Genomic DNA, 25,696 nt, shown 5'->3' on the forward strand with positions numbered 1-25,696 from the left:
ATATTTTGAAAATAAGATTATTTGTTTATGTATATGTATACATATACATGTGTAGCAATGGCCTCTAAATAAGAAACACAATCAATCGCATGAACAAAATTTAATCCAGTTGTATTTATGCCAACAACAACGTAGACACAGTATACGCCAGACAAAAACATTGTGAACTAGCACCAGAAATCCTTGTAAGTCAAATCCAAAAACACTCCCAAAAATGCACAAACTCATAAAAAGAATTCGTTTGAAGTATGGATTTTGGTTCACAACTTACAAGAAACAAAAGCAACAATATCAACAAATGTAACAATCGTGCAATTCATGCAACCAAATTAAAGAAGAACATGAGCGCAGCTGGTAGATTTCACCTGCGTCGTTCTCTCACTTAAGCTCGGGTTTTCGTCCATCGCAATCTCTCGCTGCGAATTTTAGGTCACAGCTGATGAGCGCATGTGTTTGTTAGTGAGCCCAGCGGGTTGTGCACAATTTTCGTCGTCGTCGTGGAGCTGCGAAGTGGAGGAAGTCGTGGTTGTCGATGCGCACAGCGTGAATTTCTCCATGACCAGTACATTTACTCTACCGTGGTTGCAAGTTTCCTTCGCTGAATCAGTCATTGTTTGTGATCGCATCTTTCGTAGGTCCGAAGGAGGTTTCTGTGTGTCCCAAATTTACGCAGGTTTTGCGTCTAGGCGATGTCGGTTTGTACTGTTCCTGAAGTTTTCTTCTATGTGCTGGTAATCTTGTCCACTATGTATCGATACCTATCCACAACATACAATTACTGTCAGCGAATACCCCGTCATGGCCTTGTTTGCTCTTTTTTGCCCCCTTGTTTTTTTCGAAGGACTTGAGGCGTCGTGCATAGCATGGTTGTCTCTATATTTATGTTGTGAATGTTTTACTTCACTCGTGTGCTTGTTTTCTTGAATCGTTGCAGTTGTAGTGTTTGATTATGCTGGTCGTGGGTTATAATAGTCGTCTTCTGCTCCTTGATGTGCAATGCGCGGCTTGCAGCATGCGATCGATTTTTATGACTAGTGTTTAGGTGGATTTGTGTATGAAATCTGTGTCATTAGGGATTAGAGGTGGAGAGAGGGTCTGGGCGATCTCGATAATCGAAGATTAAGGACAACATCTGGAAGTTTGGATGTTGTGATGCGTGTGGGAGATGGCAAACAGGCCATTTTGTGCAACATGGCCGCCACAACAACCCCATCCTCCGCCTCATCATCGGCCTCAGGGCCAGAATGCAGCTGCAGAGTTTCATCCTGGGATGCCGTATCCGCAGCATTTGACTCGGCCAAATACCCCTAGCTTTTATCAGTATCCACCACGTGGACCTGGTGCGTCACCTGGTCTTCCTGGCCCTCCTGGTCATGGCTTTGGTGCTTACGGCAATGTGGATCCTGTTGTTGGTCGAAGTCCTGGTTTTAATAATTATTTTCCAGGATGGAGTCCTTACCCCAGGGGTTATTCGGGGACTGTCCCAAGCCCTAGGACGACGTCGCCTAGTACGATCCACTCGCAATCGCAGAATCTCGTTCCGGAGCCTGGTTACTGTGGGCAAGGAAATATTGTTCCTGTTGTCCCTCCAAGTCATGATCAGGAACAGGGATACGGACAACAAACTGGTCAAGTTCATGAAGGATTCTACGCACCGAGACGTGACTACAGGAGCCCCTCTATTGTTGGTCATAGCGGATCAGCAGGAATGCCGTGGTTGAATGGTGTGCGCCCTCATTCATCGGTCAAGCCTATCTTTTTGGATTGGATAGATGAAAAGGTCAAAGAAGCCTCAAGCTTAAAAGAACCGTCGCACAATTCGGTTCTTCCAAAGAGTTCAGATCTTCACAGACTTGTCGAAAAGGTGGAGGATGTCATCAGTAAAATTTTAGCCTTAAATGGTATTGAGGATTTAACTACCGAAACAGAGTGGGGCGTATGCCCTTCCGATCCTCATCATGTTGTTCCGCTGGGTGCGCTGCATCGTCATACACTTCAATGCCCCTCACATTTGATTGGCAAACCCGAGGCTAGCTCCCTTCTTGATTGTTTACAGTATCCACGATCCTTGGATTTGGGTTCTGCTGAGCCTCTAGTACATGATGAAGGGAATACTGAAAATTTATTGAAGATTTCTCCAGTGAATGCCAAAGTCCGGAGGTCTAATCAGAGTGAGAAGTCAGAACGCGGAAGCTTGACATTATCCACGACCAAGCAAGAATTTGATCCAAAGGGTTCATTATTCCTTTACAGAGATGCTCCAGGTGTTGTTCTGACATCCGTGGCACATCATTCATCGTCTGGTTCCTATGATGTCTTGTCCACTATGCCTTACTCTCTGAGAAAAGAGTTGGAAAAGTGTGGATATACGACCTCAAAGGGGATGAACAACGAAGAAACGAACCTTCGAAGTGCTGGAACTTCACCTAAAGCGATCGACAATGCTGGAGTAGATAATTGCCATGCTGATGGAGAGTCTTATTTGAGCTGCGTCAAACTTTTGCCATCAATGTTATGGAAATTAGAGATGGAATTAGGACTTTGGACGGATATGCCATCTCAATGTTCACGAACGGTGCTCTCCGCTGCAATAGGATTGGAGTGGGTGACAAAGGCTTCGATTGTGGAATGGTTACTCTTGCACTCGCCTGGTTTTGGGGTGGTCCTAGATGTTCCAATGGCTGCTCACATTTCTTGTCTTGTGCAGATTTATTTAAGAGCGTTGAAAACTCAATCCCTTTCAGTCTTTGATGAAACTTTTGTCAAGTGTTTACGCAAGGGAGATGCGTTCACTCTATCTGACACAAAGGTTGTAGATTGTGCTATGTTTTCTGAAGCCAGTACTTGGTTAGCATCGTGGTTGTCTCATCTCTATGGACATACTAGTAGTAGAGCGATGGTTGTTGCTATATTGAAGCAATGCCTCAAATTAAGTGTAAGGTTTTTGTCTATTGTTCCTCTGGACTTTCACTTGCAACATAATGGCTTCAAGTCTAGAAGAGAGAATGTGAATGCCGTTGCCCGGTGCGATGAAGAATCTGAGGCTTTCACAAAGTGCAGTAAAATCTCTCTTAAAAGAAACGAAAATTCACACGTCTATACGTCAAATCTGGTGGCTTTCGAGGATAAGTTGGATGTGAAGCTGGTTGGTGCTGCGATGGATGCCATTTACGAGAGAGCCAATTTTGACAGATATATTAAATCATGGTTGAGCTTCAACAATGTCCCGAAACCTCAGTGGTAATAATGCGCATCCACCCTGAGACTAAATTTTCATTCTAATTCTGCAGCGGGTGAACTAACTTTTAATGATCCACAAATTTCAGAGGTGAAAGTTGATGTCGTTTAATGTATTGTAACTCTACTTCTGGTCCAAGTTGCCCATAACTGACATCTCATCTTTCGTTTTATTTGATGCTTGCAGGATTGCAAATTACGAGGTGACTGTAATGTCTGCAAACAACGAGAGAGCGAAGCGTTCTGATTACCATCCTGTTTGTGAGCATGACGGCCTTACTTGGCAGCGTTCTCATCAGGAGGTTTGTTTGCTTCACACATCCCTTTACTTGTTCTGCCTATTTATATCAAGCCACATGGAGAAAACCTTTTCCCTGGCCCGTAACATGAACTGATTTCCCTTAATAATTTGGTAAAAATCTCGTTCCAAGATACTAGGCATATAAGTAGGAGCACAGTAGGGAATTATTGGCCTCTGTTTTGTTCATTGCGAAACTTGATAAATGCGTTATTTATCATTATTGCTTGTATCACAGGAAAAAAGAAATAAGACAAAAGCCGAGTTACTGGCTGAAGAGCGGGACTACAAGCGGAGGCGGATGTCATATCGCGGAAAGAAACTGAAGCGAACGCCTCTGCAGGTGTAGTTTTTGTCCATTATTACCTTTTTACTTGTACATCTGCTAGTCACCATGTTGACTACATTTTGGTTGTCATGACAGGTAGTGCTTCCCTGCATGATTGTTTGTGGTTAGCTACTTTAGATATTCGTCGAGCACTCACTGTTATCTTCGCCTCTTGTTGTTTAGCTCTTACCGCATTTTTCTATTGGATTTCGCAGGTGTTGCATGATATTATAGAAAACCACATGACAGAGATTACGGAAGCGGGAGGTATAGGATGTTCCCTCAAACAGCCGTTGCTCACTCCCGTTGAAAGTCAGCAACAGGAGCAAGGAAGCATTTCATCGATGTCCCATTATAAGCATCAATCTGGAAATGCTCAACATTCGAGAATAGCCGACACTGAAGCAGCTGGTGCTGTGGTGCGGTTTGATGACGATAACAATGATACCTCAAGCGTTGTGAGAAATGAGTCCAGGTTCGCATCCCCTTGGTCAAACTTCGCAGAGGCACTTCAGCATGCACCATCAATCGGTTTGATATGATTCTAAGTGAAATGTAAATGTATACTTGGAATCATATTGACCGATGACTTGTTCAGATGATTTGTTCTTGATTACTGAAGTCGATTGGCAGGGATCTTACCATTATCCTTGTGACGCAAGTCCAAAATTTGTTTAGCAATTAGGATATGGATGACTTCGTTTTAAAAACGGTCAGCATTTTTTGTCATTGATAAATGTTAGTAACGAGTTGTCGTTCTGACTGCTGTAATGCAACAACATTTGTTGAAAACGATTGTAGTTAATTCCATCTCAAGACCGTGTGGAATACATATCTTTCCTACCCTAAAGTATGAGTTGGCTTGGACTTGTGCTCAGATCTAGGAACTATGACAGACATTTCGACGGACGTCATCAACACGTTCGGAGATAGCTACACTTTTTTCGGTTTTACCAGTTCGAATTGGCTGAGTTCTCAAGGCAGAGTATCTTGGTGTACGATTCACAATCCACCAGATCACGCGTGCTGCTTGCGAAGTGTATTTATAAGCCAAGTCTGTACCCAATCCACCTTCGACATCAAATCAGCCCCATCATATGCGCATGAGTCAGGGTGAATTGGTTTCATATGTTGATTTTAAGCCCAAGTAGACACATAACACGAAAAGTTGAGTCCATTCTTCAAGCAACCTGGGTTGCGAAAATTGGTAAAAATTGATAACAGCGAAGCAATTTACATGATTTACAGCACATTGTTTTCTACGAGATGGTGACTTACGGGATAGGTGTGAGCAATAGGACTAAAACTTACATGGTTCAGTGACAGGTCCTGGAACATGACTGAGCTTCACCAGGAGGACAAATGCTTTAGGTGCAAATGGGTTTTTCAGCTGGAATATCAGCAAAAGCATTTGTATCAGCAGGACTTCATTAGTGTTTATCAAAGATGAGGAGGCACATGGCGCATATGGTACGATTGGGAATGTCGACATGGAGAAGCATACTGCATTTGTATCCTTGTCCGTATCCTCGATAAGAACTGTGATGCAAGATCATCACTAGTGATGAAAACTTATTCCTCTACATAGCACTTCTGACTAGATCTTTGATAATGGCCTGAAGCACTAGAAATTTTGTCTACTGTTGCATGATTGGAATTCTGACAATGATGTATGTGTTGCTATTAATTGGCCTGTTGAAGTTCATCTAGTTTTGTCTTGTAATGAAAGCAAGGTCCTCACGATCATATTTAATGTATCATTTTCCAGAATGTTTGGACGGTCGTCTATCTCTAGCTTTCCTGATAAAGTATTGTGATAGAATATAGATTTTAATTTACCCGGAATGATCTGCTTTGGATCTTCTGTTTATGGAAAGAATTAACTACAGAATCAACCTAGTTGATACGTTCATCAACTGGGATGAGATAGGTTCAGAGAGGACTAACTGAATGGGCAACCTACAAATAATCCAAGTGAACATGTCTTTGTTTATCTATACATCGAAATATTAGAGCTTGCATAATAAATTGTCTTTAGTGGAGATAATTAAAAGCAAGATGATTGTTTGCACTTTGTTTGTGCACCAAATAAGTGGAAATGGGTTTTAAGATAGGACAGCGGAATTTTCCATTCCAGAAATAATTGTTACGTACTATATTCGTGAACTTGTTGAAGATTGTGTTGTAATAAGTGCATCAGAACAAAGGGAGAATGTTAAACTATTGTCCACATTCTGATTATACGAGTGGTTTTGAAGAATACTATTTAACGGCTTTAAATTATTTAAGTGCGACAATGTTAACATACTGCTTGCATAAGGTAGCCTTTTCACATATTTTCAACGGTATACTGTAAGATGAGATTCATTTCAACGAAACTACGGACGATTTTAATACAGAAGTAAAATTCAAAACATGCATTGAGACTTGATTTGAGTGACTAAAGCATGATACTAAACGGGGTATTTTGCTATATACTGCTCAGTTGACTTTTTGACCACCACATGAGCAGCACGTATACCATAGTCTGTAACATAGTGGTTAGCATTACATCACTGCTACTATAGGAACATATTCTATTCCCTGTTAAACCCAAGTACTTTGAAATATTTCTAGCTTAGGGCAGGTACAGATAATTTCGACGAGTGCTCATTCATTATAAACCCTGGTGGAAGTAGACAAAATCTCCAAACGAAAACAGGTTGGGCTTGGACATTTAAGGCATAAAAGAAACCAAGAGAAGAGGTGTGCGATAATAGCATCCTTCAGGTCACATATTTGCATGGTATGCATACAAAAAGCGATCAATGGAACAGAAAAAAAATAGTATTTTCAAGAGAGAATCATCACCTGGTAACTGATACGGACTTGAAACCTACGTTTCATCACATTAGATATGTGCCAATCTCCACTTAAAAGTACAAGTTTTGAACCACCAATGTGTGTAAAATTCCGTACATGCTCGACCCGCAATGTTGTAAAATGGACTGCAGGACTCAGCCGACGAGTATTTAAAATGATAAGTGAGAGTTCACTTCAGCAGTCAGGTTTGCAATAAAGAAATTGGTGAACCGACTTCATTCAGCGGGCGTGCACATGCAGTGGAAACTTGTATTCATCACGTGATGATTGTAGCTCTTGTGGAAATCTTAGCTATCATCTATTTGCTCGTGATTCAAAATGACAACCCTGTTCAGTTCAGAACATAAAAACAGACTTGATACTGCAGCAACAAACTTGACGGACAAATGTGGCACTTATCACGAATACCAGAAACAGGAATAGACTTTGTGGAACATTTCAGCCTTACGGGAAATAACATGGATCGATGTTTCAGGTGGAATGCTAGGGAAGGAGAAGGGAAGGGAGAAGGAATGTGATTTGTAGGAGGAAAAAAATACGACAAACACAATTAAAATAAAATGAGACGACAAAAATCTATCATGTACAATTTCTTACAAATGTAAAAAGATAGTACAACCGCTGTAGTAAGTATGTTGGTGCAAGTGTATCGGTGATGATGGGATCATTTGGCCACCCAAGCTCCTAGGATAGTTCTCCAGCATGGACAATCTACCCAAATTCACAACAAAAACTCTTAAAAAAAAAAAAAAAAAAAAAAAAAAGAAGAAGCAAGAAGGCACTCTGGTTGAGATAGACGTAGAGAACTAACTAGTAGAGGATTCAGAAAAAATGAAAAGAATGGTATTACCAGAGTGCAAGTCAAGTTATACAACATGCCAAAATGGCAATATATTGCCCAATTTAACCACAAGAGACCAGCAGGCTTCTCCGTAAAAGTTTATATAAACATCTACTCATCGATGTACCCCAAACTACATAGAAAAATGTCAAAAGAGAGAAGCTCTTACTTGGCTCCCGCACCAATCTCAAATTATTGTCTCTGTCTCAGCATAACGTTGCCCCTGCACTCACAAGTAGATAGCGAGCCCCCGCGGTGTGAGAAGCTACATTAATCCAAGTGTTACAGAGTAAAAGAGTCAGCTGAACATTAAAATGAACCCCAGAAATTTAACTGTATTCATTGGCCACATCATTTCTGCAGCACTTAAACTTATAAACTTTGCAAGTCCATATGTAAGTGTGGGGCCTCCTCACAGAAAAACACTGATAAAATAACCAAGAAACTGAAGGCTGCTTCAATTTAAAGCTTTTCGAAAGCTTCACTCACTACCCTCAGCTCTCAGCTCTGTTCCGTGGGGGTGCAATGGTGCGTACGTTCGCCACATTTGGGCCTATCGGGCCTTGACTCTTCACCACCTCAACAAATTGCCCCAGGGTCTCATGAAACTGAGCCAGCGCAGCTACTGGTAAAATAATAGCAGACCGATCTACACCTGTGACCTGAAAGCCACGATCATGAACACAATAATATCAAAGATTCGTATGAACATAATCAAGAACCAGTTCAATGGTGACTAGCACAGAGTCTTGACACAACTTTCGGTGGTTCAGAGGGGCTGAACGCATTCAATTCCTACCATATTATACCCTTACTGTCAAAGGAAATTAAGCAACTCAACCAGAACAGTTATTCACTGACATGAATTAGAATACTAGTATCAGAGCGGTGGCTGAAGCCAACTAATGAATGAATAAGTTCTTTCAGAAAAACTATCCTTGGCGCATCAACCTTACCTCCGAAATCCGAAGGTACTGCCCTCTAGCATTACTGCCAAGATCAAAAAAGAATTTCTTCTGTTCAGCTCGAATAACACGTGCAGTAGCCAGACCTCCTCCGGCCAAACCCACATTGGAAGAGCCCACCTCAGGGAGTGGAACAGTGCTCGCTGAAGCAATTGGAGAGGAGGTGCTAGGAAGGTATCCAGAACCAACATTATCTGACATAACACCCATGTGTTCCTGTGAACTAGTACCTTGCTGCACAGGCTAATACAACGACCTTCAGTGAGCTTTGGATTGCAACACGAACAATTACTGCAGTCATTGAATTATTCGGCACTTACAACCGAAATACAAATAGTAGCAGTACCACAAAAGAGTTGACTCAGCCAAAGTAATCTTTCCAATCAAGAAAGCTGTTGCCCTACGAGAGGTACAAAAATCTAAAAACCCAACTGGTTATTACAGCATGTGACCTACAACACACAGTTCAGATTGAGGGCCTTCTTCAATGAAAAAAATTCGCAGAAACAATCGTACACATAAAATTAGTCTAATGCTATGAAGAGAGGTTGACAATCAACGGGATACCACGACATAGCATCCTCAAAGCGCATTAACAAAATAAAATCGACCACCAACTAAGGGCGTTTAGACAGGATGAAGAGGATAGCAACATTAACCTGAAGGGGCCCAGAACTAGCTGTCGGTGGCAGTAGAAGTTGAGACGCCTCGTGTATTTCGACCAGGATATTCCTAAATGCCGCCCAACCTTCATCAGCTGCATTCCCGGCAGGCACAATGATAGTGCTGCGGTTACGGGTCACCGAGGCTTCAGACACCTACAGCACAATCAATTCTGTTCACTTTCCACAAAAGAATAGTACAAGAAAACCTCGAAAAGAGGAAAATAAATTTAACTGTGCGAATCGAAGTGGAGAAAAACAAATCCTGGTTGAGAAGGTCCTTAGAATATTCCCATCAAAATCAGAGAAAGAAGACAGCTTCCTTAGGACAATAAGCCTAATCTAAAGATTTACTAGCAAGTGTTGTAACGAACACAGAGCGCAACTCATGCAGAATCAGAATAACCAATGCTAAGTTCCCCAAATTCCGCCATTTCACATCCAAGACCAGTTTACGTCATATATGAAACCAACATCAAATATTAATGAAAAATGCCTGCCTTCAAGAAACGACCCCTCTGATTCTCCCCAACATCGAAGTAAAACACCTGTAATGATCACCTCGATATCAGCGAAAAACAAAAATAAGCAACCAGGGGCAAGGGGCTTCATTACAAGATTCACACATAGTAACATGGCCGGCAATATCAATGCACATGAAAACCAGCGACAAGGCACACCGTTTTCGTCCATTAAACAACACGAAACTGCGATAATAAGCGGAAATGCTCAAATTCATGAAGTAATCGATTGCGAGTACTGTTTCATGCACTCGTGACCTTAGATACTCAATGCTTAGAGTAAACAATAAGTAGGCTTAAATAATTACATTTCAGCTAGCCCGTACCTTAGTGTCCAGCTGTAGCTCCTTGCTTGAGAGTTCCTCCTCACCATTAGCGTAATAATTAAAGAGGTCCACAAACCAAACTATGCCCGCGACGGGAACAATTATAGTAGATCGAGAACCGGAAGTCTTCTCAGAAATCTTCAAATACCGACCACGAGGGTTCTCTTTCAAATCAAAATAGAAAAGCTTGTGCTCCACCTGAAGTGTCTTACACACAAGCTCTGCATCTCCTCCAGGTGCGTTTTCCATTGGAACAGAATGCGACCAGCCTTCTTAAACTGATCACTCTCTCCTGAAGAGCTCACAACGACCAAACTCTGATAGCTAACCTATGGTAAATTCTACTTCGAGGTACAGGAATGGGATGCACCAATCAAGCTTCAAAGCGTGTGACGCAATACAACTTCACTTATGAAATCTATTGGACAAACAAACTACAAACACGAGGACCTAGTGGACCACCTCCCCTTCCTCAAATATGTCGATAATCCACCCCAGTTAAAAGCGACCAAGATAGCTATGGGGAGAACTCCAACTAGTTTACTCCATGACACCTGTAAACGTCCTTCCCCAACGAAGAGCTACCTTCTCCACAACAGAACTGTGGCGAAAGGATTCCACGCAGCGGTTTAAGCTTTAGAATCACGAGTAGATCATGCAATAATCCTATTCTGTGAGTAATAAAAACCCTCATGTAACCTAGCACCACACTAAAACTCCGAACCTAATTCCTTCAAACGAACATGTGTGTGTGATTATATATATATATATATAGATAGATAGATAGATAGATAGATGTGTGTGTGTGAAACACAGATCTCCTCAGGCTAATGTCATTCCTTCCGAAACCTGAAAAGTGCGAAACTTCCGACGATTAGTTAAGTAAAACCCTAACTCAAATGTACAACATTCGTTCGCCTTTGAGTAAGGTTTAAACAAGAACACACCTATGTAAAATGGGGGCAAAAATGGAAAAAAGAAACAAAGAAAAAAAGTAAGAAGGAAAAAAAAACACTAAGACAATGACGACACTACGTACATTCCAGAGCCCACGCATCAATGCAACCTCCCAATTCCACCTCGTCGCAAACCATGCCCGAAATATCCCCTAAAACACCAATCGCAAGAACAAAACCCTCAACCTCACCACAATACCGTTCACTTTCAGAACAATGCCTAGAAAACAGGGAAACCACTTCCGTTCGTTCCAAAAACAGATCACTACAGACTGTACTCACCAACTCCTATCCCACACAAGCTTCATCCAACAGCCTAAGTGTGTTTCACCACAACACACCAACAAAACTACCGAAATCCTCCTGCTCTGAAGTCCTCTCTAGCGACCAGTGCCAATTCCACTACATCACAATAACAAAACTCACGTCCCTCGCCGAAAACCGCCTACGCTACCATCCCAATCCCTGATCACCACTCACCAAAATACAGCACGCAGGCAAAGCACAACCAAGCTTCGCTCCCAAGCACAGTCGCGTCCACTCGATCCGTCCCGACAGACACGACAATACACGGTCCCTCACCAAATGACGGTCCCTTGAATCGTGGCGACCAGATCACCAACGTCGGAGCGAACGCCGCACAACGGAGCTCCCACAAGAGGGGCGATGGCGACACCGAAGCTGAGATTAATCCTGCGATCAAAACCCTCGCTCCCGACCTTGTTCTCGGAGATGACGGACGTGACGGGCGGAACAGGCCGGGCCGGGCCGGCATCACCCGCCCCTTCCCCCCCAGGCTGCCCTGTTTTACCCTCCGTAGATTTCCAAAGCCCCTGGGGATCGGGCCGGGTTCGATTCCCGGCGGCTTCGTCCGGTTCGCTACTTGCTTATTCCTTATTGGCCCAGGTGGGAATTCGCTATGAGTCCATAAGTTGGCGTTTGGGAGCATGGCCCAAAAAGGTCTTTGATGCGCATTTGATGCTACTTTGATGTGTGGAGTGTGGACAAAGTTCTCCATGTCATTGAGATTTGGATCTTTACATCAAGTTCCGAGTCCCCCTTTTCGTGACACCACATTAACTACTACATTGAATAAATTCTATTTTGGTTAAAGTGGGTATGAGTTACGAACTTCTTTAATGTTTTGGAAGGTTTTTCGTATTAATTGATAGAATCCTTTACTGAGTACAAATCAGTGAACATGGTTCTTGGTGATAATTTTGATTGTTGGAATGTGAAGTGAATGTTTGATAAAATTGTGTTGATGGAAAAGAATGAGTTGGAGAGAAGAAAGGGCTTTCATTCAGAATATCAACATGGAAAGTTGCAACATAACTCTAAGCAATGAATTATCAAGTGTTGGGATGCTTTGTTTATGTGAAGCTTGAATCATGATTGGTTTGCATGAAATCATTCAAAATAACACTGTTCTTTACGACCTTTTAATGATTTGAATGTATACTTTTCTGCTGTGAAGTGAAAGTAATGGTTTGCATTAATTACAAAACTTCCTTTGAACTTGTAAAGAACACATCTATTCTGATCATCTGCAAAAAAAGTTTGTTTTGTATCTAAAGAATTTGCAATCAGAGCAACATCCAAAAGTAATTTAAAATATCAGAACATTTTTTTTTTCTTCATAAATTTGTAAATTTAACTTATTGTGTTGTTTATAAATTTTCTACACCAAATTTAATCTCTCTCTCTCTCTCTCTCTCTCTCTCTATATATATATATATATATATGTACATATCCAACATCAGTGTAGTACACAGTAAATTTCAAGTTAGACAAAACAATCAGACTTCATTTATCTTTTAAATGGCTCCAAATTTGTTTAGTTTTAAGTTTCAGTAAAAAGTGGTACAAAATATTGTATAATATTTCTGGAAATAATGAAGAATATTGATTTTTATAAAAATGATGTTAAACCTCCAATATAAATATATCAAAATATGCATTAACTGTTAAAATAAATTTTATCTTAAATTGGAATAACATTACTGGTTTTTGGAATGGTATGTATTTATTTACTTGATCTTATGATGAAATGCTATTTTTTTGTATTATTTCTATATTGTTTTTATTTATTTATTAATGTAACCCTAATTTATAAAAGTCAATCAGTTTCTTTACAAGCACATATACAATATTTCCAAGTCTCAACATTTCATTCATTTTGTCAAGTCAATCTATTAATGAATAATTCATGTTCATGATAAATAAATTATATATATATATATATATATATATATATCAACAAACCAAAAAACACGTGTAACAATATGATTTTGATTTTAAACTTAAGCACACCAGATACTATTATGAACAAAAATCCTTGCACATGGAACTTTCTACTTCAAAAAAAACTAAATTACACAAATACACTTACACATCATTATTTCAAAATATTTAAAAATGTAATCAACTTCGGCACTCCATGTGAAGTTCCCATACATACCAAGAACAAATCGTGGTCACCACAATATCAAACATGGAGAAAATCAAAAAAATTCAAAACCGTGAATAAACTAATTCACAAATCACATCAAAGAAAATAAAGAAAAAAGAAAAGAAAAGCAAACATCTCATATTAAGCTCCACAACGGAAGAAGCACGTATTACCGTGAATAGAGTACATGTTGCCGAGGGCAACCAACTTCGGAATATGGATGAACACGAGAGGATGAGGACGTTGGACTTCATTCGTTACATCAACGTATTCCGTCATCAAAAACGATGAAGAGTCGCAAGCTTCGAGAGAGAGAGCATTGTTGCCTTTGGCCACCAAGCTTTCCTCAAGATCCCAAAGGCTTCGTTGCAGTGAGAATGTAAGCGGCAGCTCCGAGAATTCGCGCTCTGAATGTTGCGACATTTTTATTGTGCGAGAGAGATTTGCGCTCTCCACCGACATGCTGATCTTGTTACCACTTTTTTTCTCCTTTTCCTTTGCTGTGTAAGGTTCGTTGTTCGGTGTTCTGGAGGTGAAGCGGCTCACACCTCAGATTCGAATCTCTTGGCTGCGTCTGTGGAACGCTTGCTTCCATCGTGGAAAACGGGGTGAGAACTTGTAGCTCAGTTGGAGAATTGTCTCGTTTACAGAGGGACGAAGGTTGTTGATAGTACCATGAAGGTTGCGGTGCGGATCAACGATCGATCCTTCACGGTGGAGGTGGATTCTGACGAGCTGGTATGAGCTTGAGCTTTTTTTTTTTCTCGTATCGTCTTTTCTTGTTTTTGTTTCAGTTGATTGCGTTAACTCTTGACTTACTTTTTTAGTTTTTTCCTTCAACACATGGACTGCTGGTTCCTCATGAAAACATTTATGCTTATCGTCCTGTCGGTTCTGTACATGTAAGTTTGCGTCGAATTGCATTCCACCGGTTTCTGAACGAAGGCAATGGAAGAAGGTCCAAAATTTGTCAGGGAGCATTTTAATTACATCGATGCATTTGCGTGTGCAAGAGGAAACTTGCATGATGGACATCGCGACTTGATGTGCTTTCGTGTAATTTAGTGTTAATGCCTCTCATGGGAGTGAAGGACATTCTAAGTACGACTCATGCACGAGTGCTCATGCCATTAAACGTCATGTCTTTCCTTTTGTGTGTTTCAGGTAGAGAATTTGAAGTCCATCCTCGAAGTGGAGGTATTTCCATCTATCTCTTTCTCATGGTTGTCAATTTATATATATATATATATATATACTTCGTAAACAGCGATGACTAAAAGTCTCTATCGGTGGATGCAGGCAAATGTCCCCGCAATACAACAACAATTATGGTTTAAAGGAGAAGAGCTGCCAAATTCCGTGAGGTTGAGTGCAGCTGGAATCCTGGAGGATTCCATGCTTACCCTTGTCATGTCTACATTTTCGAGGTACTTCATTTGCATTACTCTTCAGCTCACTTAAAAAGGACTTTGAGCATTCCTTTTTTTCCTTCAAGTGATACCCTTGACAACTTAGGGGAAATAGGGAGGTTATCACATAATGTATGACTAGTATCTTCGGCATCGCAGCACGTTAAGAGTGGTATGAAATCCCTGCCCTCGAGGTCCCACCGCAATTTCACCGCACGTTATTTTTGGGTCATACTCGCTGGATTTGTGAGCGTTTACGCACTTTGTAAGAAATTGTATTGTGAGAAATGAAAAGCTGGTCATGCGCAGTGCAGAAGAGCTTTTGGAAGGTTGGCATGGGTCAATCCGGGCCAACGGATCCGCTGCTGATCCAGTAGAGATTCTGAGTCAGCTGCGAGGGGATCCTGTTGCCATGGCTGAGCTGGAACAAGTATGTTCCTCTGGATCAATACTCCACTTTCGAGTTCAAGTTATAGGCCGCTGTGTACTCATATCTGTATTTTAAAGCTTTTCTCACACGGATTGCAGCTTTTATTGTTCTCCTTCATAGAGAAAACGAGAAGTCATATTTAATGTGGCATTGTGATGATCCCCATTCGCTTCCCACATGTTAGAATTGTTTCATATATTCATAATGTTAAAATTATGAATTGCTGATTCCACATGTTTGTATGGTGCAGAGCCACCCGACTCTCGCGCGGTCTGTGCTGGAGAACGATGTTGAATCGTTGCAGGAATTCCTACACGAGCTACAGCGACGGAAATTGATACGCGGGCAACAAGAGCATGAGTATGTGAGTTTCTATCCACGCACTCAAGGAACAACGTAAGACAATTTTTCTAGCGCTCTTGTCGAAAGTTTCTTTGATGGTTAGAACAGTTGTTTTGCTCCTTTGTAAGCTCCAGTTATCCATTTTTGGAAGACAATCCTCTCGCTATTCTAAATATGAGTTTCTGAAACGTCGAGTTTTCTGGACTTACCTCTGATTTTTCAGTGTGTCTGAATTCTCTCGGACACAATGAAACCCAAAGCCTATTGAATCATTGCGCTTAACTTCAAAAGGCTGTATCCTCAACTCACCACATTCCTCGTCGTGAATCCCTCAGTTCAATTCAACACAACCATTCATATCTTGACAGAAATGTTTGCTGCTTTGATAAAGGCGCAAGAGCGGCCCAGCAAGAAGCAACATCAACATGCACAGGAGCCTACCGCATTCTCTCAGTCTGTTGAACTTCACCCAGCTCCGGAGCCGAATCCCTTCCCTCACCTCGTATATAGCCTGCATACAGCCTTTGCTATTCATTCAATCGCTCATTGAACTTTTAACAAAAGCAATCTGTTGAGTGATTCTACTTTTAGTTTTCACTCCATGGTAGCATGTTAGTCGTGCTAGCTTTGTCTTAAGAAGTTTGGTATCTTTGGTGCGAGATTAACATAATTCTTTTGCATGTGTGCAGGATCTATTGTTTGCTGACCCGTTTGATGTGGACGCTCAAAGGAGAATCGAGGAGGATATCCGCCAGGTTGAACAATCCTCTTCGACTTATAGCATACTATGTGCTCTGATTCGTCTGTCACGCTTCTAAAGCTAACCGTGGTTGTTGATGCTAAACTGTGAAGAGAAACGTGAATGATAATTGGGAAGCAGCCATTGAGTACAATCCCGAAGCGTTTGGTCGTGTTGTAAGTTGCCAATAACCTTTTTGTCTGCATGTCCGGCGCTCTTTAAGTTGGTGTACAGTACCATGTTATTCATAGTATCGATCTGCTAGTTTGCGATTGGGTTTTTCCCTGCGTCATTTTTTTCTTTTCTTTCGATAGATTCGAGAACCAGCTGGATATTGAGAGGTTGGTTGGGCTCAGATCATGCTGTTCGTGGATATGGAGGTTAATGGGTGCCCTTTGAAGGTGAGTCACAATCTCAGTCCCATGTTCAACAAGCATTTTAACTGGTAACGTTGTTATTTTGTTCTCGAAGCTTGGAGAATGGCCATTTGTAACTTGCCACTTTGCTTTCAACCGAATGGTACCCAAGACAATTGACTTGAGCTAGCTGTTTGGAGGATAGGCATTTGTTGACAGCGGCGCACAGAGCACCATCATATCAATGCACTGTGCGAAGCGCTGTGGGTAAACCTCTCATCCACCCTTGGAAATCCACTCGTGAAAACATGACCCTCAAAAGAGACAAGAAACAATAATGCAATAGAGAAAGATGAGATTGCTTTTGAGATCGATATCTTGTGGCACTTTGACACCTCACTTTTTTAAGTAATATTTAATAACTCAGTGTATGACATCAAAGATTTTAGGTTAAATACTAGACCTAAAGCGTTGAAGTCGCTGCCCCACGTGCATGCGAAGGATATTTTTGCTTTGCTACTGGTCATAGTTGTAACCTAACATATTCCTGAGTCCATTGGCTTCACAACCGCACTGATGGAAATTTGCTTATCAGGCTGTTGAGGTTGTTAGACCGGCGCTACGTAGGTGTTGCTAAGGGTGTAGGACAAACTGTGATTGTGGGCCGCGTCCATGTTGCGGCTATCAAGGTTGATAACATCGGCATCCATTATTTATTTGGGACTGATCCCTAGACAGCTTATGGTATTTCGTCAATTTTGATCACAATTGCAAGTTGAAAAGTGTGTAACTGGTCAAGGAAGTAAAATAACTTCAATTATTGATCCTAAATAAATCCTAAATTGTGTAAGCAGATAGGAAGGAACTACTATCCATGTTCTTTCACGGTTCTGGAGCACGCAGATATTGAATTTATTTTTGGTCTCGACATGCTGCGGAAACACCAGGTGCACTTAACACTAACTGCTCTGAAGTGAAGCATCAGATAAAGATGATCACTCTGATTAATTGAATGAAAAGGAGGCTGAATTTTTGTAAAAAACCATTCGTATGATAGGAAAACTAAGTGTGCATGTATCCTGGACTATTATGACACGTGACAATTTTATTTATTTTTTATTTTTATTTTTGTCTCGGATGCACAATTCCATTTAAAGGTGTATCTATATGTGGAGGCTTCACCCAACCTCGCTGCTCATGTGCAATATCGTCACTTCAGTGCAGTATAGACTTAAAAGACAATGTCCTGCGGATTGGTGGTGGGGAGATTGCGGTTCCATTTTTGCAAGGTTCAGTTTTCAAAGCATGTTGTTGTTAGATACAAAATATAGATACTTCTTAATTTTCTTAGCAAGAGTCGTTCCTAATAACGGCTTGACTACCTTTACTACTTCTTAAGAACCGCACGATACCCTGAGGAATTTATGTTCAAGGTTGTTTCAAATTGAAACTGGGAATGTCCCTTCATTCTAAAGAGGTGTTTGGATACAGAAAAAGATTTGCCTCAACACTTGCACGATGAAGCACAACTGGGAAAAACCCCACCTCCAACGGTAAATTTATAATCTCGACTTTACATATCCAACACAATGTTTACAACTCTTGATTTACTACATGTTTTTCGCCTCAATTATTCATATGTTAGAAATAATCGTTCGGATACAATTGAGAATAATGAAATCACATTCGCAAGGATGCTGATTCTTTGAAACAGAGTTGTTCCTTGGTAATAGTGACTATAGCTTTACAAAATTTATTCTGTGTAGGAGGGTACTACGAACGGCCCTGGGTTGACAATTCATCCTCCCGCTGCATTTCAAGCACCCCTTGTTCAAGGTTTCTGCCATACTTTCACATTGCGCAGCACCTACTTATATGTTCACAGATGTTCAGTAAGAATAGCTATCATAGTTATCACTGAGAAATATCTCCATAGCAATGCAGTTCGCTTCCTTAAATCGTGCCTTAAAAGTGTTCGAATGCATTGCTGAGTTATAATATTGCTTGCATATTGATTGCACATGAAATACTTGAGATTTCGGCTTGGGCTAAGCAACAAATGTAATGTAAAAAAGGAATCCAATTTCATCAACAATATTCTGAGGATTTATCCTTTTTGTCTTCAAAGGTCGTCAACCATCAGGTACGGAGGCTAGCCGAGTTGATAGGAGAACGAGTAGGAGTCCACAGGTAATGAATGATCTTATACCTTTTTATAATAATCTGAAGCTACTAATTTTTTTGAAAATGAGAAAATTTAAGGGGAATCACTTTGTCAGTCAGAACATGATTTAAGACTCAGAAATATGTCTAGAATCGTGAGCAATAACGTCGTTGATTCATTCGCATGAAGAAGACGTTGAAAATTAATTGCTGTTTTCAGTTGTCCTGTTTGCTCTGCCAATGAAAACTCAGAGGAGATGACATTCATGTGTGATGAAATTTTATGAAATTGCAATGTATTTCTCAGAGAGAGACGGAATGTGCGAAGGTGCAGAGATTGCTGGATCTTGGTTTTGACAGGTCTCAAGTTCTGGAAGCGTTGTCTTTGTTCAATGGGAACGAAGATCATGCTGCTGGTTATTTATTTGGAAGTTGACTTAATGGTAAACCTTCCAATTTGTAGTTATCCAACTTATCACCTGTGATAACTTTGCAATCTATTCATCACACTGCAGCGTGATTTCAGTTCTCTTTTTATATCTGCAATCATCAGGTACGGATGATTTATACTTGTCCTCTGGCTCAGAGAACAAATATTGCTTTTGTTGGCTTTCAATAAAACAACTTCTCTACATGAATTTTGGTGTATCTCTCAATACCGCTCTAGATCTTAAAATGCTTGATCAATCAAACATTCCACATCCACTATTGAGTTTTATAATTCAAGCTTGAGTTGCTTCTTCCTTCCATTGAACTAGATGAATGATCAGTTGTGGGACGATACTCAAAACAACTCTTTGCTTTAAATGCGTGCAATCTATCATACTACGACGTTGGTTTCGAATTCACATTATTAGAATACATGTTCAACTTGGGGTTAGGTTGAACATCTCATTGTCTACGGATTTCATGTTCATGCAACATCAGTCTTAATTGATAGCGCTCCTTATCACCCTCTATAGTCTACTTAAAAATCATAAAGATTGTAAATCAAAACATTAAGTATATGAGAAAAAATGCGATTTACTAAAAGTTTTAAAACATAAGGTTTTCAATCAAATTTTAAACAGAATACTCGAGTCTTTTAATCAGATATTCTTAACGAAACACACTAATACATACTCCTTACAAATCATTTTGACAAAAACCCCTTTCTACTAAAAAAGTAAAAAGGGGTTGCAATCACTTTATTCTATACTTAGAAAATTACTGCATGTATGTGTATATGCAAGAAACATTAAAAGAACTTTGTAGATGTAAACTCTTTTCTTCTTTTTCCTTCAAAGTTTTGTCTGCTCTTTATATTTTTCACTTAAGAATTAAGACCATATATGGATATGTATATGTATATTTTATATATATATATATATATATATATATATATTACAAGTTGGAAATAAGATGTGATTTAAATGATTTCAAATACTTGTCTATAGTATGTAATGGTGACATTGGTATATTTTAATATAGCATGCATAAAAGTTATAGTACAATAAATTAAAATACATGTTATTGATGTGTTTATGATTATTTAAGATGTAATAACCAAATGAATTTTGGTAATTTAGTTTACTATAAAAAAATTAATTAATTATGATACTTATGTTTCAAATTTAATAAAAACAATACTATTTGTTTGTGTGCATCTACCAAAAGTATTATCTATCTAATTACACATATTTTCTATTCAGTTGTGTTATTTTTTAGCACTTCATTATTCTCTCATGTAATTTGTATCAACTTTTTTTTTTTTTTTTTTTTTTTTTTTTTTTTCTAATTTTTATCACAATGAGAATCTTCTTAACCACGAAGCATTACAATAGAACCAATTTTAGTGCCTAGTGACTATGAAAGTGTGCTTGATATCCAAAATTAGGTGGTTTTGTAGTTGTTCATAAAATGAACTTCTTCTACTGTAAAGTAAAGAAGTGATCAACTAAAACTATTAAACAAATTAAAGAATGTACAATTGTTCTACAATAGAAAAAGTTGTTTTTAAAGAAAGATATAAAAAAAAGAAGTTAGAAGTCTTAGAGATTAATTTTCTAAGAAGCTAATGGACATTAAAATACTCAATCTTTAAACCAATAACTAAAGATGTCACCATTGTATTAGAACAAAAATTTCATTTCCATGCACATCTAGACACTAGTTTCTTATTTTACTTAATCAAAAGCATTACTTACTCTCATCCTACTTGATCCCAAAGAATATAATATGTCTATTTGCAATATATATATATATATATATATATATATAAATATATAATTATAGTTCTTTACTAATATATAAAAATAAAAATCTATATATTTAAAAAGTAAAAAATTTGATATATAATGTACTAAGCAATATAAATATTTATAACTTTATGGTATACTTTAAATTACTTTGTGTATTGTTATTTTAAGGATTATTATAAAAACAAATAAAATTATATATATATATATATATATATATATATATATATATGAACATATGCAATTTAAATAATTTAAGTCTTTTTACATATTAAATACACTTATACATCCATATCTACTTTATTTAATAATACTTATATGTACTATTTATATATTTTAATATAATAGTTTTAATCGAAATATATTACATGTTACATAAATAAATTAAATTTTATTATATATTTTGAATATCAAAAATAAATAAAGCAAAAAAAATATTAAGTATATTAATCTTATTTGATAACAGTAGTTCTTCTGAAAAGAATTGTAGAATTTATCTAAATAAATGATATAAAGATCAATATTTTGATTTAACATGAAACCACAGTACGTAATTTTAAATCAAGTAAAGTGATACTATAAAATTTACTAACATATACATTCATATAAAGATTTTAATTATTTATTATTTTAAAATATATATTTTAAAAATAAATAAAAAATATGTATATGTGTGTAGTCATCAATTTATGCATCTATTCAAATTGTAATGTTCTTTATCATATCACATTTCAGCTATTAAATCAATTTTATTTTATTCATATATTTTAAAAATAAATTATATATATTGTAAAATAGTTGTGTTTACTTTTCTTGATGGAATAAATATTAGCTTTTAGATTTCTGATAGTGTTTCAAAACTCAATAATATATTTATTTAGCTGTACCTAAAAAAGATTCTTAATGGTTTGTTACATTGCTAAGGTTTGATTTATATAATATTAAACCTTTCATATTTATTGGACCATATATTATTCATATTCATTAAAGAATACCATAGTATTTTAAAAAGACATACATTATATATCTTTATTTCGATACCTACTATTTTCATTTTAACAATCTAATCACAACAAAGAAAACACAAAAGGAATGATATTACAATGCTAATCTTCACAAAAAAGGGGTTGAAACCATCGGTCATAATTGATACCATATCCTGACAAGATTACGATGAATAAAATCGCAGGAATTCATAGACTATTTCCAGCAACAGAAAAAAAGAGTTTCAACAGTACAACAAAACAAAAACAAACCAAAAACAAAGAATTCACCAACACCAGAAAAATGCAGAGGTTATTCAAGCAGGCGAAGAAAACGCAAAATGCAAAAAACTGCAATAAACCCAACCCGGAACAAGTAAGCCACAAGCACACACAGGTGCAGACAAAAAACACGAAAACACAAATGAATTACTCAAATTGAAAGAAACACAAGAATAATCCACTTTGTTAATATGTTAGGGTTTGAGGCTCTGATGCTTTTCCTCTCTTCTCTTCATCGCCTGATCTCCCCTCATCGCTCTGATCGCGTATGCGTCGCGCTAGTGTTGTTGTTTCTCACCATCCGCGTCGCGCGTTCCTGTTCGGATTTGAGCTGCTGAGTGTTGCTGGCTTGTTGGGTCCTGAGTAGAAGTGGCGTTGGGGTTGTTGAATAGTTGGTGAGTGGTTGTTTGTAGTTGTAGTTGTGGAGGAGAAGCGGGCGGGCGATTCAGTATGTCTGTTGTTGCGGAGGAGACGTCTGCCTCACGGTATGTGAAGCTTGACAAGGAGCATGAGCTTCCTTCCGAGGAGATCCGTCCCGGGGAGCTTAATCAGCCGGTGTACGTGCCGCAGGTTGGGTTTGTTGCTTGGGATCTAGTTGGGTTTGTGGCTTGGGATTGTGGTGGGTGGGCTCTTAGGGGATGGATTCGTGCGTCGGAGCGAGGTTTGGATGTGGGTCTCCTGCGCATCGGATTGTGGTCGAGCAATACGTCTCTTGTCGGTAGCGAGTGAACTTGCGGATTTTTTCTGTTTGGGTTACGAGATCGTTGTGCCGCTCATCTAGGTCTCAAAGAGTGGATAGTTGTTATTACTCCTGGGTGTGTGAGGCATTGTTGCATGGTTGCACTCTTGGGTGGCCAGATGGATGCTAGATATAATTTTCTTTCTGATTATAAAGAGATTGTGCCTGTTTCGTTCGTGTAAGCGATTAGACGCATAGTTCTACTGCTGCTGCTGCTGCTTCACGGTTAGTACACCACCTACTGCATATGATGCATTTGCGTGTGGTTTGTCTGTCCCAAGCATGTTTGGCTTGATCGAGAAATTGGGCATCACGTGTGATCTCGTCTAGGTATTTCTGGTTGCCTCTTGGTGGCATGTATGCTTGCTGTGGAGATGATCTTACACTGCCGATCAGGCATCCCTCTGGGATTTTGCCTAATTTGGACTGGCGTGTTAGTTTTGGACGTAAGCATTCCATTTCTTCTGCGCTATTATGATAGTTGCGACCCTGTCGCTTGTTGTACCCGAATCCAGGATTCTTGGGACCCACAAATCACATCAGTTACAATATGTTTGGGAGCGATTATGATCAGCCATCCTTCTATTGCATCTATGCGTGTTTGGGTCTATGTACTGAGTTTTGGGTGGTTGCGCAGCTGGTAGTACACCGGTGTAATGAATGTGGACAGCCACTTCCAGAGAGCTACGAACCTCCAAGCAATGAGCCTTGGACAACGGGGATTTTTGGGTGTGGAGATGACATCGACTCTTGTACGAGACTTTATCATCTTCTTGTTTTAGGGTTTTCGTTTTTAGTGTCGATGATTTCAGAGTTTCGAACATTGGGGATGAACTACATTCAATACGCGATTTTCTTGATTTCTCTTTCCTGCAGTGTTTCTTGCTGCCCTTCACTAGAGTAGTTTCAAGGCGAGGTACTCAAAGATGTACACACTTTGTTAGCTGTTTCACCTCTGATCTTTCAATTTATTTATTTGTTTTGTTTTGTTTTGTTTTTTTTTTTCAAAACTCAGAGTGACAGTGGGTCAATGTACAGGCAAGACTGGTTTCTTCTGCCCGTGTGTCCTGTTCGGACGGAACGTGGAGAATTTGAAGGAGGAAATTCCGTGGACCACTCCTTGTATCTGTCATGCCGTCTTTGTAGAGGGGGGTCTCGCCCTGGGAGCTACCACAGTTGCACTCCATGGATTAAACCCTAGGGTCTTCTTTCTTGTAGCAGAGGGTTTGCTGTTTGCTTGGTGGATGTGTGGCATCTACTCAGGACTCTTTCGACAAGAGCTGCAAAGGAAATATCATCTTCAGGTCGATTTTCTTTCATGGAAATCTCTGTGTTGGTTTGCTGTAATCGACGTTGTGAAAGTTGATAATTCAGTTACTGCTATAACTTACTTTGCCGGATTTGTATGAATGTCCAGAATAATCTTGAATTTCATGTATCGCATTCTGCTCTTACAGCGGTTTTCCTTTACATATGACGTAATTGATCTGATTATGTTCATCCAGTTGTGGTTTCTCGTCATCCCGTCTACACAATGTTGCATGATGTTCATTCTGTCTTACGAATTCCCGTTCCATTCACAATATCAGGCAAATAGTAAAGTTAGTCGTCTCACATCTTGAAGATATCTGTAATGCATTTTTAGTCTTCAGCTCTGCCGGATTTTGGATGTTGCAATATCTAACTGGAATTTGGTTTGACTGCAGAACTCGCCATGTGATCCTTGCATGGTCCATTGTTGTTTGCACTGGTGTGCAATATGCCAGGAGCACCGTGAGATGCAGGGGCGTCTTTCTGATAACGTTGTGATGCCTATGACTGTTATCAATCCTCCTATTCATCAACACATGGTTTCTAATGAATCAGCAACAGTGAGCCACAAAGAGCATGACGAGATTCAGACATCCTGAGCTTGTGAGATTGCTCTCAACGGAGACATTTTTCTGTCCACCTGTTGTGATTAAGTCCAGTGCAGTAGTCATTTTAGCTTTTCTTTTGCAGATAATAGGAAGATTGAAAGTCACAGAAGGCTTCTCAGGGTGATTATTGGGTCAGGAATGGTTCCTTCATCTGTGATGGTGAAAATGTACCAAGATGTGCTGACATCTCTAGCATGTTCCGCTGAACGTCGCTCCCTGAGATTCACTACATACTGGAAATCGCTATTCTTTTAGACACGCAGACAGTGACCATGTGTGCATGACTCTGGATCACAAACTTATGAGTACGTCCTTAACCGACGGTGTAATGTTACGGAATGGATGTTTCTTTTTTCATTCTGGAGCTGGTTTGCGACGGTTACGATTTTCAGTTCACGTTTCCTCACACCACCAAAACTAGCACCACGTCAATTTATTCCATATTGTCCCATGGGCATTCCATTCTTCAAATACTGCAAGTTTCAGAATCTGAATATCATCAGCCCACGTGAGATAACTGACAAGATGAATACGAAATGTGCTGCGAAATAAAGTTCTCTCTGCAGGGTGAGTAAGAATTGCTTCGGATGCATCACACTTAACGAATCAATTGTTTGGCTCTTATCAGTGAGTTAAACATTATTGAATA

At 39.3% G+C, this 25,696-nt stretch overlaps 4 protein-coding genes across 29 annotated transcripts; 3 read left to right on the plus strand and 1 right to left on the minus strand.

The window, feature by feature from the left end:
• The first annotated feature begins 382 nt into the window (after positions 1 to 382).
• LOC112294467 (U11/U12 small nuclear ribonucleoprotein 48 kDa protein) lies at positions 383 to 5,860 on the plus strand. Of its 10 annotated transcripts, none has more exons than XM_073540040.2 (7): positions 391 to 562; positions 1,074 to 3,240; positions 3,425 to 3,539; positions 3,774 to 3,878; positions 4,079 to 4,338; positions 4,742 to 5,070; positions 5,184 to 5,860. In XM_073540040.2, the coding sequence occupies exons 2-6, from the start codon at positions 1,166 to 1,168 to the stop codon at positions 4,794 to 4,796; spliced, it is 2,610 nt and encodes an 869-aa protein (XP_073396141.1). In that variant the 5' UTR covers positions 391 to 562; positions 1,074 to 1,165; the 3' UTR covers positions 4,797 to 5,070; positions 5,184 to 5,860. The 10 variants fall into 10 exon arrangements, with proteins under 10 accessions (XP_090100195.1, XP_073396141.1, XP_090100199.1 ...); XM_090244073.1 differs by having other exon boundaries at positions 4,742 to 5,030; XM_073540041.2 differs by having other exon boundaries at positions 423 to 562; positions 1,043 to 3,240.
• A 1,270-nt stretch (positions 5,861 to 7,130) lies between these two features.
• Positions 7,131 to 11,702, minus strand: LOC112294468 (transcription factor Pur-alpha 1). 16 transcript variants are annotated; one of them, XR_016498118.1, is made up of 9 exons: positions 11,477 to 11,679; positions 11,080 to 11,148; positions 10,041 to 10,889; positions 9,694 to 9,741; positions 9,191 to 9,349; positions 8,523 to 8,765; positions 8,056 to 8,228; positions 7,736 to 7,789; positions 7,131 to 7,436 (listed from the first exon to the last, which is right to left on the minus strand). XR_016498118.1 is itself a non-coding variant. In XM_090244077.1 (9 exons), the coding sequence occupies exons 3-8, from the start codon at positions 10,287 to 10,289 to the stop codon at positions 7,754 to 7,756; spliced, it is 870 nt and encodes a 289-aa protein (XP_090100203.1). In that variant the 5' UTR covers positions 10,290 to 10,889; positions 11,080 to 11,148; positions 11,477 to 11,611; the 3' UTR covers positions 7,131 to 7,436; positions 7,736 to 7,753. The 16 variants fall into 16 exon arrangements, 7 of the variants coding, with proteins under 7 accessions (XP_090100203.1, XP_024400696.1, XP_024400695.1 ...); XM_090244077.1 differs by having other exon boundaries at positions 8,103 to 8,228; positions 8,523 to 8,774; positions 11,477 to 11,611; XR_016498116.1 differs by having other exon boundaries at positions 7,276 to 7,436; positions 8,523 to 8,774; positions 11,477 to 11,611.
• Positions 11,703 to 13,757: 2,055 nt separating this feature from the next.
• LOC112294261 (protein DNA-DAMAGE INDUCIBLE 1) lies at positions 13,758 to 19,523 on the plus strand. 2 transcript variants are annotated; one of them, XM_024544553.3, is made up of 17 exons: positions 13,758 to 14,186; positions 14,613 to 14,645; positions 14,748 to 14,875; positions 15,167 to 15,287; positions 15,538 to 15,647; positions 15,998 to 16,082; positions 16,319 to 16,384; positions 16,482 to 16,544; positions 16,725 to 16,769; positions 16,930 to 16,991; positions 17,320 to 17,413; positions 17,579 to 17,671; positions 17,944 to 18,013; positions 18,216 to 18,277; positions 18,491 to 18,560; positions 18,853 to 18,914; positions 19,195 to 19,523. In XM_024544553.3, exons 1-17 carry the CDS (start codon positions 14,124 to 14,126, stop codon positions 19,321 to 19,323), a joined length of 1,356 nt encoding a protein of 451 aa, XP_024400321.1. In that variant the 5' UTR covers positions 13,758 to 14,123; the 3' UTR covers positions 19,324 to 19,523. The 2 variants fall into 2 exon arrangements, with proteins under 2 accessions (XP_024400321.1, XP_024400320.1); XM_024544552.3 differs by having other exon boundaries at positions 13,759 to 14,186; positions 15,538 to 15,651; positions 16,021 to 16,131.
• A 3,093-nt stretch (positions 19,524 to 22,616) lies between these two features.
• LOC112294002 (cell number regulator 6) lies at positions 22,617 to 25,404 on the plus strand. The gene is made up of 4 exons (XM_024544063.3): positions 22,617 to 22,959; positions 23,766 to 23,880; positions 24,167 to 24,432; positions 24,835 to 25,404. Exons 1-4 carry the CDS (start codon positions 22,840 to 22,842, stop codon positions 25,036 to 25,038), a joined length of 705 nt encoding a protein of 234 aa, XP_024399831.1. The 5' UTR covers positions 22,617 to 22,839; the 3' UTR covers positions 25,039 to 25,404.
• Positions 25,405 to 25,696: the final 292 nt, after the last annotated feature.

Source organism: Physcomitrium patens, chromosome 17, assembly GCF_059467195.1.
Source record: "Physcomitrium patens ecotype Gransden chromosome 17, ASM5946719v1, whole genome shotgun sequence".
Taxonomy (NCBI): domain Eukaryota; kingdom Viridiplantae; phylum Streptophyta; class Bryopsida; order Funariales; family Funariaceae; genus Physcomitrium; species Physcomitrium patens.

What these genes read in the sequence shown, in the direction of transcription:
- LOC112294467 (XM_090244069.1), top strand. Translation starts at nt 1,166, where the DNA reads ATGGCAAACAGGCCATTTTGTGCAACATGGCCGCCACAACAACCCCAT. An exon ending in GGCAGCGTTCTCATCAGGAG is followed by an intron (nt 3,540 to 3,773) that starts GTTTGTTTGCTT and finishes CTTGTATCACAG; the next exon opens with GAAAAAAGAAATAAGACAAA. An exon ending in GTTGTGAGAAATGAGTCCAG is followed by an intron (nt 4,339 to 4,741) that starts GTTCGCATCCCC and finishes ACTTGTGCTCAG; the next exon opens with ATCTAGGAACTATGACAGAC.
- LOC112294468 (XM_024544927.3), bottom strand. Translation starts at nt 10,289, where the DNA reads ATGGAAAACGCACCTGGAGGAGATGCAGAGCTTGTGTGTAAGACACTT. An exon ending in AGAGGGGTCGTTTCTTGAAG is followed by an intron (nt 9,350 to 9,693) that starts GCAGGCATTTTT and finishes ATTGTGCTGTAG; the next exon opens with GTGTCTGAAGCCTCGGTGAC. An exon ending in AGTACCTTCGGATTTCGGAG is followed by an intron (nt 8,229 to 8,522) that starts GTAAGGTTGATG and finishes CGTGGCTTTCAG; the next exon opens with GTCACAGGTGTAGATCGGTC.
- LOC112294261 (XM_024544552.3), top strand. Translation starts at nt 14,124, where the DNA reads ATGAAGGTTGCGGTGCGGATCAACGATCGATCCTTCACGGTGGAGGTG. An exon ending in AGGTGGATTCTGACGAGCTG is followed by an intron (nt 14,187 to 14,612) that starts GTATGAGCTTGA and finishes TGTGTGTTTCAG; the next exon opens with GTAGAGAATTTGAAGTCCAT. An exon ending in CCGAAGCGTTTGGTCGTGTT is followed by an intron (nt 16,545 to 16,724) that starts GTAAGTTGCCAA and finishes GGTTGGGCTCAG; the next exon opens with ATCATGCTGTTCGTGGATAT.
- LOC112294002 (XM_024544063.3), top strand. Translation starts at nt 22,840, where the DNA reads ATGTCTGTTGTTGCGGAGGAGACGTCTGCCTCACGGTATGTGAAGCTT. An exon ending in AGCCGGTGTACGTGCCGCAG is followed by an intron (nt 22,960 to 23,765) that starts GTTGGGTTTGTT and finishes GTGGTTGCGCAG; the next exon opens with CTGGTAGTACACCGGTGTAA. An exon ending in TGGAGATGACATCGACTCTT is followed by an intron (nt 23,881 to 24,166) that starts GTACGAGACTTT and finishes GTCAATGTACAG; the next exon opens with GCAAGACTGGTTTCTTCTGC.